This window comes from Podarcis erhardii (genome assembly GCF_964252035.2).
Source record: "Podarcis erhardii genome assembly, chromosome: 13".
NCBI lineage: Eukaryota > Metazoa > Chordata > Lepidosauria > Squamata > Lacertidae > Podarcis > Podarcis erhardii.
The window spans coordinates 2,989,401-3,006,239 of NC_138502.1; the positions used below are offsets into that span (position 1 = coordinate 2,989,401).

The 16,839-nt window shown below is 46.6% G+C and overlaps 1 protein-coding gene across 1 annotated transcript in view; it reads left to right on the forward strand.

Moving 5' to 3' along the window:
* Positions 1-12,512, forward strand: part of ACAP1 (ArfGAP with coiled-coil, ankyrin repeat and PH domains 1) — a 53,758-nt gene extending 41,246 nt beyond the window's left edge. The window contains exons 17-23 of the mRNA XM_081835664.1: positions 2,303-2,469; positions 4,374-4,406; positions 5,532-5,725; positions 6,600-6,709; positions 8,534-8,644; positions 9,261-9,310; positions 11,721-12,512. Coding sequence (XP_081691790.1) covers positions 2,303-2,469; positions 4,374-4,406; positions 5,532-5,725; positions 6,600-6,709; positions 8,534-8,644; positions 9,261-9,310; positions 11,721-11,827 — 772 coding nt within the window. The 3' untranslated portion in view covers positions 11,828-12,512. The remainder of the gene's footprint in view (positions 1-2,302; positions 2,470-4,373; positions 4,407-5,531; positions 5,726-6,599; positions 6,710-8,533; positions 8,645-9,260; positions 9,311-11,720) is intronic.
* The last annotated feature ends 4,327 nt before the right edge of the window (positions 12,513-16,839 follow it).

Consider the following 16,839-nt stretch of genomic DNA (forward strand, 5'->3'; position numbering starts at 1 on the left):
CCCTGAACAGGGCTGCCTTAAGATGTCTTCTGAATGTCAGGTAGTTGTTTATTGCTTTGACATCTGGTGGGAGGGCATTCCACAGGGCGGGCGCCACCACCAAGAAGGCCCTCTGCCTGGTTCCCTGTAGCATTGCTGCTCGCAATGAAGGAACCGCCAGGAGGCCCTCGGCGCTGGACCTCAGCGTCCGGGCAGAACGATGGGGGTGGAGATGCTCCTTCAGGTCTACTGGGCCGAGGCCGTTTAGGGCTTTAAACATTTCAGTGTCGTACGGTATACTATAATGTTAAATATATATATATTTGGACACACAGCCAGAAAGACTATCCACGCCTCTCTTCAGGGGCGTTGGCTATTCTTATGCACTTCTCCACAACGTATTGTTGTGTACAGGGCAAATAAATTCTGGCAAATAAGAAAGATCACAGAAGAAAAAGGCTTCTTATGTTGATGAGATCTGATATAAATGAGATTACCTGGCAAAAAACAAGCTCACACGTCTCCTCGACTTTGTATACTTACTTAAGAGGCTTGTTCCTAATTATATTTTGGGAATGATTCATGTTTTAGGCAGCTGCCTTGTTTTATACTTTCTGAGTGTCCCGTGATCGTATTATAAAGCAGTTGTGTTCTGTGTTATAAATCGAGTACTGCTTGGAGTATTCCATTGCATTTCTTAGGAATAAAACGATTCAATGTGGCCCGAGCAAAAATGTTATTCTGAAAGTGTAGCCCAGAGAAGAAAGTTTGAGAGCTGGTGCTCTAACCACTACTCCACACAGCCACAGAAGGAGAGAGATTTGTGTTTGTGTCTACACATTTGATTCCCTACCTTTTTATTCAATCTTTATAATGCACCTAAAAAGTTCTCAGCGCTCCCTGTGTATTAAAAGATAAGGCGGTCCCTGTCCCAGGGGCTGACGCGTTCCGGTAGACACAGCACAAAAGGAAAGAGGGATGGGGAGGGAAGAGGAGCTTTCAGGTACCTGCAACTTCGTTGGCTGATACCATGGTGGCCAGAAAGCACCTACCGTCGAGGACAGGAAACTAGGATTCCAGAAGGAGAGGTCAAAGTTAGAAACAGAATTGCTAGAACCCAATACTAAGAATTTGTCTAGAATGTATAATTTGCTGCTAAAATGGAACACACAGGATGAAACGGTTAAATCAGCCATGATTAAGTGGGCACAAGATATTGGTCATGATATTATGTTTGCTGACTGGGAGCAGTTATGGACCACAGGTATTAAATTCACGGCATGTAGTGCCTTAAAAGAGAATATAATGAAAATGATCTATAGGTGGTACATGACCCCAGTCAAGCTTGCAAAGATATATCACTTGCCCAATAACAATTGTTGGAAGTGTAATGAATGTGAAGGAACTTTTTATCATCTTTGGTGGACCTGCCCGAAGATTAAGGCCTACTGGGAAATGATCTATAATGAAATTAAGAAAATCCTTAAGTGGACATTTGTAAAGAAACCGGAGGCTTTTCTCTTGGGCATGGTAGGCCAAATGGTTCCAAAGAAAGATAGAACATTTTTTATGTACGCAACAACAGCAGCAAGAATTCTTTTGGCAAAGTATTGGAAGACTAAAGAACTACCTACTCTGGAAGAATGGCAGACCAAGGTGACTGAATTTATGGGACTGGCAGAGATGACCGTCAGAATCCGTGACCAGAGGAGAGAGACAGTGGAAGAAGACTGGAAAAAATTCAAAATTTATCTTAAAAATTGTTGTAAAATTTCGGAATGTTAAGATGTCAAGGGATTGGATATAAAGAATTACAGCTGTAAAAATTGAAATTTAAAATTTTTTAGAGAGAATTAAATATAAAAAGGGATGAAGGATTGCTAAAAAATTTTAAAACAAGAATGCAGTGAAGGGGAGGTTTGGGGAAGTCGTGTTATTTTGTTTGTTTTTTGTTTATGTTGTAAAATTAATAAAAATTATTTAAAAAAAAAAAAACAGAAAGCACCTACCGTCGGTTGCCCAGTAGGTGGTGCTGTTGCATAGGACTGATCTGCACCATCCCTCACTCTCTAAATGGGGGGGGGGGGAGAGATGAAAGGGCCACTCCCATCATGCACCAGGAAACTTTGGCTCCTCCCCCTTCGCTTGTCAATTCTGTGCAGGGACGTTGCCAAGTCTCTGAACATGTGCAAAATTCACCTTTGGTACCTGTCATTGTTATTTAAATTAAATTAAATTAAATTAAATTAAATTAAATTAAATTAAATTAAATTAAATTAAATTAAATTAAATTAAATTTCTTCTTCTGTTTCTCTGCCCCAAGGTTGGAGAAGGAGGCCTGGATCAGGGCCAAATACGTGGAAAAGAAGTTCATCACCCAGTTCCCGAAGGCCGGGGCACGGCTGCATCGAGGTGGAGATGTCCGAGGGATCGAGAAGCCCAAACCGTTCCCCAAACCCAAACCTCCGGGGCAGAAACGAGGGGGCGCAGGTATGGAGAGAGGCTGTCTTCCTTCCCCCCACCCTTAGCGCAGGGGATATAAGACAGCTGTCAGTTTTCAGGAGATTTGCGGGGTTAGAGGCAGAAGCAAGGTTTTCCAGAAGTAGTTTTCATGTACAGTGGTACCTCGGGTTACAGACGCTTCAGGTTACAGACTCCGCTAACCCAGAAATAGTACCTCGGGTTAAGAACTTTGCTTCAGGATGAGAACAGAAATTGCACGGCATCGTCAGCGGGAGGCCCCATTAGCTAAAGTGATGCTTCAGGTTAAGAACAGTTTCAGGTTAAGAATGGACCTCCGGAACGAATTAAGTACTTAACCCGAGGTACCACTGTAGATGCTAAAGGTCCCCTAAAACATGGAAATGATCAGGAACCATCAGGAAAACTGAATAAAAGTGCTGTCCGAATACAGCCTTAAGCCAGGCCTGCTGTTTCTAATAGAGCAAACTTATTATTGTGTTTTTAGTATTTGGTTGGGAGCCGCCCAGAGTGGCTGGGGAAACTCAGCCAGATGGGCGGGGTATAAATAATAAATTATTATTATTATATTATATACAGTGGTGCCCCGCAAGACGAATGTCTCGCAAGACGGAAAACCCGCTAGACGAAAGGGTTTTCCGTTTTGGAGGTGCTTCGCAAAACGAATTTCCTATGGGCTTACTTCGCAAGATGAAAATGTCTTGCGAGTTCCTGCGGGTTTTTTCCCCTCCCCCCCTTTTTCTTATCAGCTGATCCGCTAAGCCGCTAATAGCGCTAATCCGCTAAGCCGTCAATGGGCTTGCTTCGCAAGACAAAAAAACCGCTAGACGAAGAGACTCGCGGAATGGGTTAATTTCGTCTTGCGAGGCACCACTGTATATATTATTTTGTTTATTGCATTGAATTACCCACTTTTTTTTCTCTCCAAGGGGGGTGATAGTGTACACCAGGATCAGCAAACGTTTTCAGCAGGGGGCCAGTCCACTGTCCCTCAGACCATGTGGGGGGCCGGACTATATTCTTTGGGGGGGGGTGGGAATATGAACGAATACCTTTGCCCTACAAATAACCCAGAGATGCATTTTAAATAGAAGCACACATTCTACTCATGTAAAAACACACCAATCAATTCCTGGTCCATTCGCAGGTCGGATTTAGAAGGCGATTGGGCCGCATCCGGCCCCCGGACCTTAGTACATGATTCTCTCCCCTTCCCTATTTCATTCCCACAACAACTCAGTGAGGTAGGTTAGGCTGAGAGTGGCAGTGGCTGCCCCACCAAGGCCCCCAGTGAGTTTTGTGTGGCCAAATAAGGATTCAAACCCTGATCCCTCCCAGGTCCTGGTCCAACACCCTAAAGTAGGGATGCGGGTGGCGTTGTGATCTAAACCACTGAGCCTCTTGGGCTTGCCTGTCAGAAGGTCGGCGGTTCGAATCCCCACGACGGGGTGAGCTCCCGTTGCTCGGTCCCTGCTCCTGCCAACCTAGCAGTTCGAAAGCACACCAGTGCAAGTAGATAAATAGGTACCACTCCGGCGGGAAGGTAAACAGCGTTTCTCTGCGCTCTGGTTTCCGTCACGGTGTCCCGTTGTGCCAGAAGCGGTTTAGTCATGCTGGCCGCATGACCCGGAAAGCTGTCTGCGGACAAACGCCGGCTCCCTCGGCCTGAAAGCGAGATGAGCGCTGCAACCCCAAAGTTGCCTTTGACTGGACTTAACCATCCAGGGGTCCTTTACCTTTTACCATTACCTGTTAAGGTAACAGCTGCACCGCCAGCGCTCATCTTCTCAGCCTCCTTGCAGCCTAGGTGTAAAGTCGTCATTGCATAATTCACTGCAGAAACCAATGGGTTTTACCCAAATGCTGAAAGAATATACCATTTCTTACTGGTCCCCTTTTTTTTACTCCTACAGGAAGTAGTCCAAGCCGAGCGAGCCCAAACCCAGGTATGTGTCTCTCAAAGCTAGGTATACTTTGAAAGGTGGTGGAGGTTTGTTTTTGAGCTCAGTTTAGGAGGGATGGGGACCATAGCTGTCAACCTTCCCTTATTTTGCGGGAAATGTCCTTATTCCAGCGCCGTTTCCCGCTGCTATCCCGGATTGTTAGATATCCCGTAGACTGTCCCTGGGACAGGTGAGACTGCTGGTCCCTTATTTTCGAGGCTGCTGATCCCTTATTTTCAAATCTGAAAGTTGACGGCTATGGATGGGGACCCACATGGAAGAGAGCTGGGCTGGGTGAGAGCCCCCATCTTCCCAGGTTCTGTTCAGTCCCAGCCCCAGAATGCCAGGACGCATTTATTTATCTCCTAAAATTCACACGCCGTTTATAGAATCACAAAATTGCAGAATCTAAAGGGGTCGTATTATCCAAGCCCTGGCATTGCAGGAATTGCAGCTTCATTGTAAAAACAAACAAACCTCAAAGCAGATTACAAAAAAAGGACAAAGCAATAAAACGATCAATAAGATGCTGAAAAGTTAAAACAACAATGGAATAAGAGCAGATTCGAACTCGCAGCGGCTTCCTGAATGACTGGGTAGGCTTGCCCAAACAAAAATGTTAGATCTCTGAGCAGAGGGGCTAGTATCCTGACAAGGCCTTGCTCCTGTCAGCAGTTGGGTGTCTGCACTGCTTGCCAATCTGGGCCGAGTCAAAGGCGTTATTATCAGTATACAAAGCCCTTAACAACTTGGGGACCAGTTTACCTATTAGATCTCCTTTGGTCCACTTGGCTGCTTTGAATGGCAGAACCGGCGCCACCGACACTGTGGAACTCCCTGCCTCTTGAGAGCAAGCAGCTGCCTTCGCTTGACTCCTTTCAGGGCCTGCTAAAAACATCCTTGTTTCAACAGGCCTACCCAGATGCATAGGGAAGTGGAGGCAATTTTAATGTGTATGCTTCAAAGTGCTGTTGTAAATTTCTCTTGGTTTCATAGTAATAATAATAATTTATACCCTGCCCATCTAGCTGGGCATCCCAGTACTTGACTCAGTACAAGGCAGCTTCCTAAGTAATCCATGCTGGTGGCTGTTGCTGGTCTGATTCTCTCTACCCCCCCTCTTTTTAGGGGCAAGGGAAGGGGCTTCTCCAAACCCTACAGACAACCTGCAGAGTTTGCACCCAGGGGCCTTGCTCTATCGCGCTGCCACCGCACCCCCGAGCCTGCCCACCATGGCGGACGCCTTGGCTCACGGCGCTGACGTCAACTGGGTGAACGCAAACCACGAAAGCCGGACCCCTTTGCTGCAGGCCGTCGCCGCGGTGAGTCTGTGTGGGGCTCAGACCTCTTTTTTTTTTTTAATTGATACACCAAAAAAAGGGAGGGGGAACCAAGACAAGAAATACAAACCAAACCATGATAAGGACAATATTAATTACAAATCAATAAAATGAAAAGTGGTCCTTGGACTATAGACCCGACCTCCCATCCATTCCTTATTTCAGTTATCTATTATTTGTCACCAGTACATGTTTTTGTCTTAATTTTTTCCCCAATTTTTTAAAATTAATTTTCCAGAACAATTGTAAGACAAACAAACAGACAAACATACATACTAATTGTAGTTAAACCAGTCTTAATATCGTTGTTAAGTGACTTCCTCAAATGCCCCTGGTTGAATTTCATTGTATATCATTTTAACAGTTTTCCAAAATCAATCTTTTTAAAAAATTAACTTGATCACTGAGCATCCTTCATTCTTTCTAGTCTTAGCTTTAAACATCTTAATTCCTATTCTTACACTTTTAAATCCTAAGCCTACCTAATATTTGCAAGCTTTTCCAATTAAGTTATTTTAACATATTTAGCTAAATAGTCAGGTCGGCTAGCTCCAAAAAATCCATCATCTTCATCTGCCAACGTTTTTGTCTTAAATTAACTAATTATTGATTTATCTAAGCTTTCAGATCTTTCGTAAATCTACTACTAAATTTATTCAAATGCTGCAACAGAGTTTAAACTACTTTAATTGTTTTTCAAACAAACTTGAAAGACTTCCCATTTTGAGATGAATTCCAGTTTGGGTTTGTTCTTTATTTTTTCTGTGGGGCTCGGAACTCTTGACGCTCTCAAACGCTAACCCACTTCCCTCATTTCCCCACTTAACCTTCTTTCTTTCTCTCTCTCTCTACCCAGAATTCTCTCTTGGCCTGCGAATTCCTGCTTCAAAACGGAGCCAGCGTCAACCAGCCAGACAGCAGAGGCAGAGGCCCCCTTCATCATGCTACCATCTTGGGACACACTGGGTAGATACCTATCTATATATCTCTATACATATATCTTCCTGTATGCATAGAAATGGAAGGCTGTCGTCACGTTGTAGTTTGCTGCAGCCAGCGCCAACGCCAGCGTGGCAACAGAAAGGCGGGCAGGCAGGTGTGGAAGAACCCCGAAAGCAAGCAAGCGGCCGTGGGAAGGGGGAGAAGGGAGACTTCAGGGGGAGAACAAGGCTATTGATGGTTGAATCATTGTGTTTTAATATTCTGCTGGAAGCCGCCCAGATTGGAGTCCAACCTCCAATCTTTCACCCAAAGTGGGATTCGAACCCACAACCCTTGTGCTGTACCGACTGAGCTTATGGACAACTGGTTCAGTGATCTGGTTGGTGTGAACTAATTTGTTCCAGGCACTGGGAACAAATAACCCTTACAGGTGAAACTCAAAAAATTAGAATATTGTGGAAAAGTTCGTTTATTTCAGTAATTCAACTTCAAAGGTGAAACTAATATATGAGATAGACTCATGACATGCAAAGCGAGATATGTCAAGCCTTTATTTGTTACAATTGTGATGTTTATGGTGTACGGCTGATGAAAACCCCAAATTAACAATCTCAGAAAATTAGAATATTAAATGAAATCAGCAAAACAAGGGCTGCAAATAGAGCAGTATTGGACCTCTGAGAAGTAGAAGCAGGCATATGTACTCAGTGCTTGGTTTGGGCCCCTTTTGCATCAATTACTGCCTCAATGCGACGTGGCATGGATGCTCTCAGCCTGTGGCACTGCTGAGGTGTTATGGAAGACCAGGAAGCTTCAATAGCAGCCTTCAGCTCTTCTGCATTGCTCGGTCTCATGTCTCTCATCTTTCTCTTGGCGATGCCCCATAGATTCTCTATGGGGATCAGGTCAGGCGAGTTTGCTGGCCAATCAAGCACAGTAATCCCATGGGCATTGAACCAGGTTTTGGTACTTTTGGCAGTGTGGGCAGGTGCCAAAGTCCTGCTGGAAAATGAAGTCAGCATCCTCATAAAGCTCGTCTGCGGAAGGAAGCATGAAGTGCTCCAAAATCTCTTGGTGGACGGCTGCGTTGACCCTGGACTTAATGAAGCACAGTGGACCAATACCAGCTGACAACATGGCTCCCCAAATTAACACAGACCGTGGAAACTTCACACTGGACTTCAAGCATCTGGCATTGTGTGCCTCCCCGTTCTTCCTCCAGACTCTGGGTCCTTGGTTTCCAAGTGAGATGCAAAAGCTGCTCTCATCAGAAAAGAGATTTGAGTTTCACCTACCGTATTTTTCGCCCTATAGGAAGCACTTTTCCCCCTCCAAAAATGAAGGGGAAATGCGTGTGCGTCCTATGGGGCGAATGCAGGCTTCAGGAGAGCCGCAGCGCCAGTCCCACAAGGTCGGGGGACAGCGGGGAGGCGGAACACCGCCATTCCGCTGTCTCCCGATGTGGTTTGGAGGCTGACGGCGGGGAGACGCGTGCTTCTCCCGGCCGCCAGCCCCGCAAGCTCCGGGGACAGCGGGGAGGCATAGCACGTCCTCCCGCTGTCCTCGGACCTGGTCTGCAGGCGGGTGGCAGGGAGAAGAGTGCTTCTCCCCGCTGCCGGCCCCACAAGCGCCTGGCGGGGGGGGGGAATAATTCCCCCCCCCTTTATTTCCCCCCCAAAAAACTTGGTGCGTCCTATGGGCCGGTGCGTCCTATGGGGCGAAAAATACGGTATATATTGTAAAGGGATTTTGCTAATAGTGCATAATGATCTATTTATGAGTGAGGCTGTTAGAGATGCTTGTCATGTGGAAATATTGAATATGTGTCTTCCCTGTTCCGTTTCCTAGGCTGGCCTGCCTCTTCCTCAAGCGCGGGGCCAACATGAACGCCGTCGACGGAGAAGGCAAGGACCCCCTCAGCATCGCCATAGATTCAGCCAACGCGGATATTGTCACCTTGTAAGGGAAATTCTCCACCCCCCACCTGCCGCCATCTCCCTTGGGTGCCAAATAATCCCCCCCCCCCATCGTGAGGTCTTGGGTGTGAATTCTGCAGCTCTTCAGAGGTTGAAGGGGAAGAGAGGGATTCTGGGAGGAAGTTGGCGGGACGTCGGCCATCTTGAATCTTGGGCTCAGGCCTTTGTGTCTATAAATGTGTTATAACATTGTGGCACTAGATGGCGCTGTCGGGCTGAAACTGAAAGTCGATTATCATTTCCATTGTCAGCTTTTACGTTTTTTCCATAGCGTTTTTTTACAGCTGTGTAGATCCAGCCCATATCTGGTTTCAGCTTCTTGTCAATTGTTCTTCCAGCGTTTTTAATAGCTGTTCTTAAATTGCTTTTACTGGTAATTTTATTCTTTTTCTAAACTGCTTTGAGTTTTTTTTAGTTTTTTTACAACCAAGTGGTATGCATAAATTTTACGAAATATATGATCAAAATAAATTGAACGATTGGGTCTGTGGCTGGTAGGGGATTGGGGTAAGATGGGGGGGAGAAGGGGCTGAAATTCATTTTTTTCTGTTGTGTCACGTGACTCTTTTTCTCTCCCACCCACCTTCCCTCTTTCAAAGATTGCGATTGGCCAAGATGCGTGAATCTGAGCTTGCCCTCGGCCAATCAGGTGAGTCTCAGCTGTGGGGGGGACGGGACGGGACACAATTCCACATCAGAATTCGCTCTTATCTCCTCGAAAATCTTCCGGAATCAGTTTCCCATACGCTCTCAGTCCTCGGTTGCTCCATCTGTAAAATGGGAACAATCTGGCAATGATGGCTAACAGGTGGACAAACAAGCGATGGGTGTTTGCTGTTTACACACCCGGACATAACAACTGCTAAAAATTAATTAATGTTACAGATAAGTAGCAAAACCCAGAAGCTGGTGTATAGGCAACAGGTGCAAAATTAACAACCAAATAACTGAGATGGCTCAGTCGGCTGAGCAAGAGGCTCTGAATTTCAGGGTTGTGGGTTCGAAGACCACGTAGGGCAAAAATATTCCTGCGTTGGAGGGGGTCAGGCTAGATGCCCCTCGCGGTCCCTTCCAACTTGACGATTCTACACGATAATAAGTTTTTATCCCAGGCTGCTATTTTTACAGAAGGCAATAAACAGCTCAAGTTAACCCAAAGGTTTTATAATGTGAGGAGAGTCCCCTGTTTTAATTTTTTTAAGCCAACCTGCGCCATGGAGCCTTTGTCCTTCAAGACTTGAGCCAATTTTCTTTTATTATTCTGTTTTTCGACAAGGACAGTTTGGCCAGATTTTGCTGTACCGATTTGTCAGAGAACACACACTCTCACGCACACACACACACCTCACAAGATCTCGCTATTATTATGAGCCTGGTTGCTAAGTAGGAAAGAACTTAATTGAAGGTTTAAGCTGTAAGTTAATATTCGTCTCTTGCGAAAAGATTGAGGAGACCCAGCTCTGGACATTTTGTCCAGCAAATTCCTGTGGGAGGGAGTTCCGCAGGTTAACTAAGCGCTGCATGAAGAAGCACTTTGTTTTATCTGTCCTGGATCTGCCACCATTCGCATTCTTTTGGTATCCCATTAGTTCCTTGGTGGACATTCACCCAACATGACCAGTAGATGCTGGGGCTGTGGGTGCGAATCCTGCTTCAATGCCAGAGAGTGGCTGGTGCGATTCAGGGCAGGCTGAGACGGCGATCTGGGGTCTTCATTCCCAGACGCAAACAGATTTTCGATGCTTCCTGGCCGGGGCCCTTGCAAACTCTGAGCTGCGGTCCTTGCATTGGACTAGATGAGCTTTGGGGTCTCCCTCCCTGGTCCTGAATGGGGCAACTGTGCCCCCAAAGGACCAGGTGCGCAGCCTGGGAGTCATTCTGGACTCACCGCTGTCCATGGAGGTGCAGGTCAGTTCTGTGTCCAGGGCAGCTGTCTACCAGCTCCATCTGTTACGCAGGATGAGACCCTCCCTGCCCGCTGTCTGTCTTGCCAGAGTGATGCATGCTCTGGTTATCTCCCGCTTGGACTGCTGCCATGCACTCTACGTGGGGCTACCTTTGAAGGTGACCCGGAAACTACAACTAATCCAGAATGCGGCAGCCAGACTGGTGACTGGGAGTGGCTGCTCAGACCATATTACACTGGTCCCGAAAGAACTACCGTATTTTCCGCTCTATAAGATGTACTTTTTCCCTCCTAAAAAGTAAGGCAAAATGTGTGTGCGTCTTATGGAGCGAATGTAGGCTGCGCAGCTACCCCAGAAGCCAGAACAGCAAGAGGGATTGCTGCTTTCACCGCACAGCGATCCCTCTTGCTGTTCTGGCTTCTGAGATTCAGAATATATTTTTTCTTGTTTTCCTCCTCCAAAAACTAGGTGCGTCTTGTGGTCTGGTGCGTCTTATAGAGTGAAAAATACGGTACACTGGCTCCCAGTACGTTTCTGAGCACAATTCAAAGTGTTGGTGCTGACCTTTAAAGCCCTAAATGGCCTCAAAGGCCCAGTAGACCTGAAGGAGCGTCTCCACCCCCATCATTCTGCCCGGACGCTGAGGTCCAGCGCCAAGGGCCTTCTGGCGGTTCCCTCCCTGCGAGAAGCCAAGTTACAGGGAACCAGGCAGAGGGCCTTCTTGGTGGTGGCGCCCGCCCTGTGGAACTCCCTCCCATCAGATGTCAAGGAAATAAACAACTATCTGACGTTTAGAAGACATCTGAAGGCAGCCCTATTTAGGGAAGTTTTAAATGACTGATGTTTTAATGTATTTTTAATCTTTAGCTGGAAGCCACACAGAGTGGCTGGGAAAACCCAGGCAGATGGGTGGGGTATAAGTAATAAATTATTATTTGAGTTTCTATTGAAATGAGGCTTCATTTTAATGTTGTATTTTAATCCTGTTTTTAAGTTGTATCTTAATCAATTGTTTTATATCTGGTGTTAGCCACCCCGAGCCTGGTCTTGGCTGGGGAGGGCGGGGTATAAATAAAATTTATTATTATTATTATTATTATTATTATTATTATTATTATTATTATTATTCCCTGATTCTTTCCGCTCTTCCAGGAGACGAAACATACCTCGACATCTTCCAGGATTTCTCCCTCATGGCGTCCAACGATCCAGACAAGTTGACCCGGCGGAGTTACGATCTGAAGCTGACGACGATGTGAAGTTGGCCCCCATCCGCCGAAAGAGGCCTTAAGTTACCTTCAGATTCCCGGTGTGACACTTGAGTCGGAAACAAAGGACCGTCCAGTAGAAGCTTGTCTCTCCCTTCAGCCCCCAAAGTGCTTTTGGTGACTTTGTGGTGTCTGGCAGAAGCAAAGGGTTTTCGTGGAAGATTGCGGGAAACGAAGAACCGATCTCTCCAGATGACTCTGCCCTCCACAACTCCTGTCTTTTATTTATTGCTGACGGACGAGGACGTAAAAAGCTGTACCACCTTCTTGGCCCTTGATGGACACAGAGATAAAATTGCGGATTATTTCTCCTCCCACCTTTTCAAAACCAGATTACAGTCGTTTTATTTCCTCTCCTGGGCCTTGAAGAGGGAGATACTCCTTGAGGGAGGCAATTGATTTTGGGTCGAGGAAAGATTGTGTAGGAAGAGGCACAGATTAAACACAGCTGTCTGGAATTTGGGAAATGGTGTGTTCCATCTCTGTGTGTGTTGAAATTCTCGGCGGTTTTTTCCTGAGGTTGAAATCTAATTTTGCAGGTAAAGAAAACCTGCCTCAAGGTTTGCCCATGTTTATTTCGTTCGTAATTAGCTGAGCATAAACGGAACTTTCTTTTTCTTTTAATTTAAATTGCGGTGTGGACATTTTAAATAAACTCGCATCTCTGGCCAAACCACCCCAAATGACCAAGCTAAAGGCAACCAGTGTGGTCTTTTCCGTGTTTTAATTTTCTGCCTCTGTGTGTGAGTGTGTTCTTGTTTGTTTTTCAAAGGACTGGGGTTTATTTATTTCATAAAATCTATACACCGCTTGAGTGTTGGGGGCGGGCGGGGAAGCCCCAAAGTGATTTGCAAAACAAATGAAGACATTTTCCTCACTGACAGTTTTGTGAACAGCAAAAAAGTCAAACTTGTGAAAAGTTAAAATAACAACAAATTAAAAATAGATTGCAACTCACACCAACTTTCTAAACATCACAGGCAGGCATGCTTAAGCAAGAATGTTTTTAGCAGGCGCTGAAAAGAGAAAACCATGAAGCACTTCCCTGATATAGATAGGCAGGGAGTTCCAAAGTTTATGTTGTTGTTGTTGTTTAGTCGTGTCCGCCTTTTCGTGACCCCCTGGACCAGAGCACGCCAGGCACTCCTGTCTTCCACTGCCTCCTGCAGTTTGGTCAAACTCATGCTGGTCGCTTCCAGAACACTGTCCCACCATCTCGTCCTCCGTCATCCCCTTCTCCTTGTGCCCTCCATCTTTCCCAACATCGGGGTCTTTTCCAGGGAGTCTTCTCTTCTCATGAGGAGGCCAAAGTCTTGGAGCCTCAGCTTCAGGATCTGTCCTTCCAGTGAGCACTCAGGGCTGATTTCCTTCCAAATGGAGAGGTTTGATCTTCTTGCAGTCCATGGGACTCTCAAGAGTCTCCTCCAGCACCAGAATTCAAAAGCATCCATTCTTCGGCCATCAGCCTTCTTTATGGTCCAGCTCTCACTTCCATACATCACTACTGGGAAAACCATGGCTTTCACTATACGGACCTTTGTTGGCAAGGTGATGTCTCTGCTTTTTAAGATGCTCTCTAGGTTTGCCATTGCTTTTCTCCCAAGAAGCAGGCATCTTTTTTCCCAAAGTTTACATTGCCCCAAATAAATTGTCCTGATCCCAGGTGTGTAAAGGAAGGAGCTGTACGCTGACGCTGGTGTTCCTTCACTTCATATCCCATCCTTTTCTCAAAGAATTTGGGGTGGCACACACAGGGCAGCACCCTATTTTATCCTCACAAGAGCCCTGCAGAGTGGGCTGTGTCCCCCGGGAAGTGGGGGGAAAGGTAGTAGCCGAGTGTTTTGCATGCAGGACAATCCCTGATGGCATATCCAGGTGCAGGGGTCAGCGACCTTTTTCAGCAGGGGGCCGGTCCACTGTCCCTCAGACCTTGTGGGGGCCGGACTATATTTTTTTTTTGGGGGGGGGAAATGAATGAATTCCTATGCCCCACAAATAACCCAGAGATGCATTTTAAATAAAAGGACACATTCTACTCATGTAAAAACACCAGGCAGGCCCCACAAATAACCCAGGGATGAATTTCACATAAAAGGGCACATTTTACTCATGTAAAAACACACATATTCCCGGACCGTCCGCGGGCCGGATTGAGAAGGCGATTGGGCCGGATCCGGCCCCTGGGCCTTAGTTTGCCTACCGATGAGGTAGGGCTTTGGAGAGACTCCCTGCTTTGTGGGGCGGTGCTTGATAACACAAAAAAAGACACACATACACACCCCGATGTAAAATTGCATCATGTAATTGATACAGACATATAATTGAAAGCCAGTTTCTACGTCTTTCTGAAGGCAGCCCTGAATCAGGAAGTTTTTAATGTCTGACGTTTCGCTGTTTTCTTTTATATTCTGTTGGTAGCTGGCCAGAGTGGCTGAGGCAGCCCGGTCAGAAGGGTGTGTAATAAGTAATAAATTATTATGTCCTTCTGTAAATAATAATAATAATATCAGAAGGTAGTAAGCTCTTCTTCCTTGGAGGTTTTTAAAGCAGAGGTTGGACGGCCATCTGTCATGGATGCTTTAGCTGAGATTCCTGCATTTCAGGGGGTTGGGCTGGATGACCTTTGGGGGTCCCAACTCTACAATTCTATGATATAGAGCAGAAAGACACCAAGTGACCTGTGTGCCCGTTCAAACTGCTGACCAGGTGCTGTTAAAGGGGGAGGGGGTAATTCTACTCAGAGTAGACCCATTGAAATCAGTAGACCTAACTTAGACATGCCCATTCACTGCAAAGGGTCTGCTCTGAGTACAGCTAATACAGTGATCCCTTGGTTCTCGAACGCCTTGGTACTCAAACAACTTGGAACCCAAACAACTGCAAACCCAGAAGTAAGTGTTCCGGTTTGCAAACATTTTTCAGAAGCCGAACGTGCTCTTTTTTGAGTGTTATGCTTCCGATTTGAGTGTTACGCTGAGGTTTGTCTGTTTTTGCTATTTATTTTCCATTTTTGTTTTTGCAGCTCTCTTTCATTTTCTTCTTGTGACTGTGTGGAACCCAGTCCAGCTACTGAATGATTGGTTGTGTGACTGCAGTACATTGCTTATTGCTTTCGTTTTATGGATCAATGGTCTCGTCAGATAGTAAAATTCATGTGAAATTTCTGTTTTAGGGGTTGTTTTTAAAAGTCTGGAACAGATTAATCCATTTTGCATTACTTTCTATGGGAAAGAGCACCTCGGTTTTGGAACGCTTTGGTTTCGGAACGGACTTCCGGAACGGATTAAGTTTGAGAACCAAGGTACCACTGTATTTGGATAAAACCCGGGCATGTGCAGTAGAGGACAGCATTCAGGAGAGGAACGTCCTCTCTAAAATTATTATTATTAGTATTAGTATTATTATTAAACATTTAATACCCAGTTATTCTGCAAACCAACCAGCGGTCTGACTCTGTAGACTAAGGGCTCAGGTAGGTAGCCGCGTTGCTCTGATGTAGTCGAAATAAATAAAAAAATGTCCAGTAGCACCGACCTTAGAGACCAACTAAGTATGTTCTGGGTATAAGCTTTCGTGTGCATGCACACTTCTTCAGATAACATTGAAAAAGAAGTTACCAGACCATTATATATAGTGGGAAGGGGGGGGGGTTTCTCAGCAGGGTAGTAGGAGATGGGTGATGGGCATTGAGTTGCAAGGGGCCACAAGGATCGACTAGTCTGACCCCCTGCAATGCGACGTGGGTCTCGAACCCACAACCCTGAGATGCGTCTCACACTCTACCGACTGAGCTGCCTAGCTGCTGCTATATTCCTGCTGAGCAATTGGCCCAGGGCTAAACCAGCGAGAGTGCTAGGACTCGGATGCCTGATGATCATCTTCCAAAGCAACTACTCTATTCCAAACTTATGCTAAAGGTAAAGGTAAAGCGACCCCTGACCATTAGGTCCAGTCGTGGCCGACTCTCGGGTTGCGGCGCTCATCTTGCTTTATTGGCCGAGGGAGCCGGTGTCCAGCTTCTGGGTCATGTGGCCAGCATGACTAAGCCGCTTCTGGCGAACCAGAGCAGCGCACGGAAACGCCGTTTACCTTCCCGCCGGAGTGGTACCTACTTATCTACTTGCACTTTGATGTGCTTTCAAACTGCTAGGTAGGCAGGAGCAGGGACCGAGCAATGGGAGCTCACCCTGTCGCGGGGATTTGAACCGCCGAGCTTCTGATCGGCAAGTCCTAGGCTCTGTGGTTTAACCCACAGTGCCACCCGTGTCCCTAAGTGTAATGCTGGTGGTCAACAAGAGGTTTAAAGACTCTCTCAAGGCAAATCTTTAAAAATGGAGTAGAAACACTGACAACTGGGAAACACTGGCCTGCGAGCGCTCCAGTTGGAGAACAGCCTTTACCAAAGGCAGTGGCGTAGCGTGGGTTGTCAGCACCCGGGGCAAGGCAAGTAATTTGCACCCCCTAACCCGTGGATTTGCGCCCCCTAACCCGTGGATTTGCGCCCCCTAACCCTAACCCCCAGATGTTGCGCCTGGTGCGGCTGGCCCCCCCTGCACCCCCCACGCTACGCCACTGACCAAAGGTGTCGTGGGCTTTGAAGACACTCGAACTCAGGACGCAAAGGAGAAACCCGCTAGGAGGAAGGCAAGCTTGGCAAATCCACACCGTGATGGACTCCTGCCCAGAAACCAATGTCCCCACTCTGGAAGGACGTGTGGTCCAGAATTGGCCTCCACAGTCACTTACGGACTCACTGTTAAAACCGTGTTTATGGAAGACAATCTTACTTGGCTCCGAGGGGTCTCCAAAGAAGAAAGAAGCAGCAGCTCTCTGCATGTGCTCAGTGGAGCTCTCGTTTTGCATCCCTGTGCATCATGCCAGGATCAAGTCGCAGCCCTGCAGCAGATTTCTGAGGTTCTGCCTCCGTGCTATTATCGCTTAACTGAGACCCTGTGCTACGCTGCGGGAGATGGCTTAACTGACTTGAGTTCCCAGTCTCACGC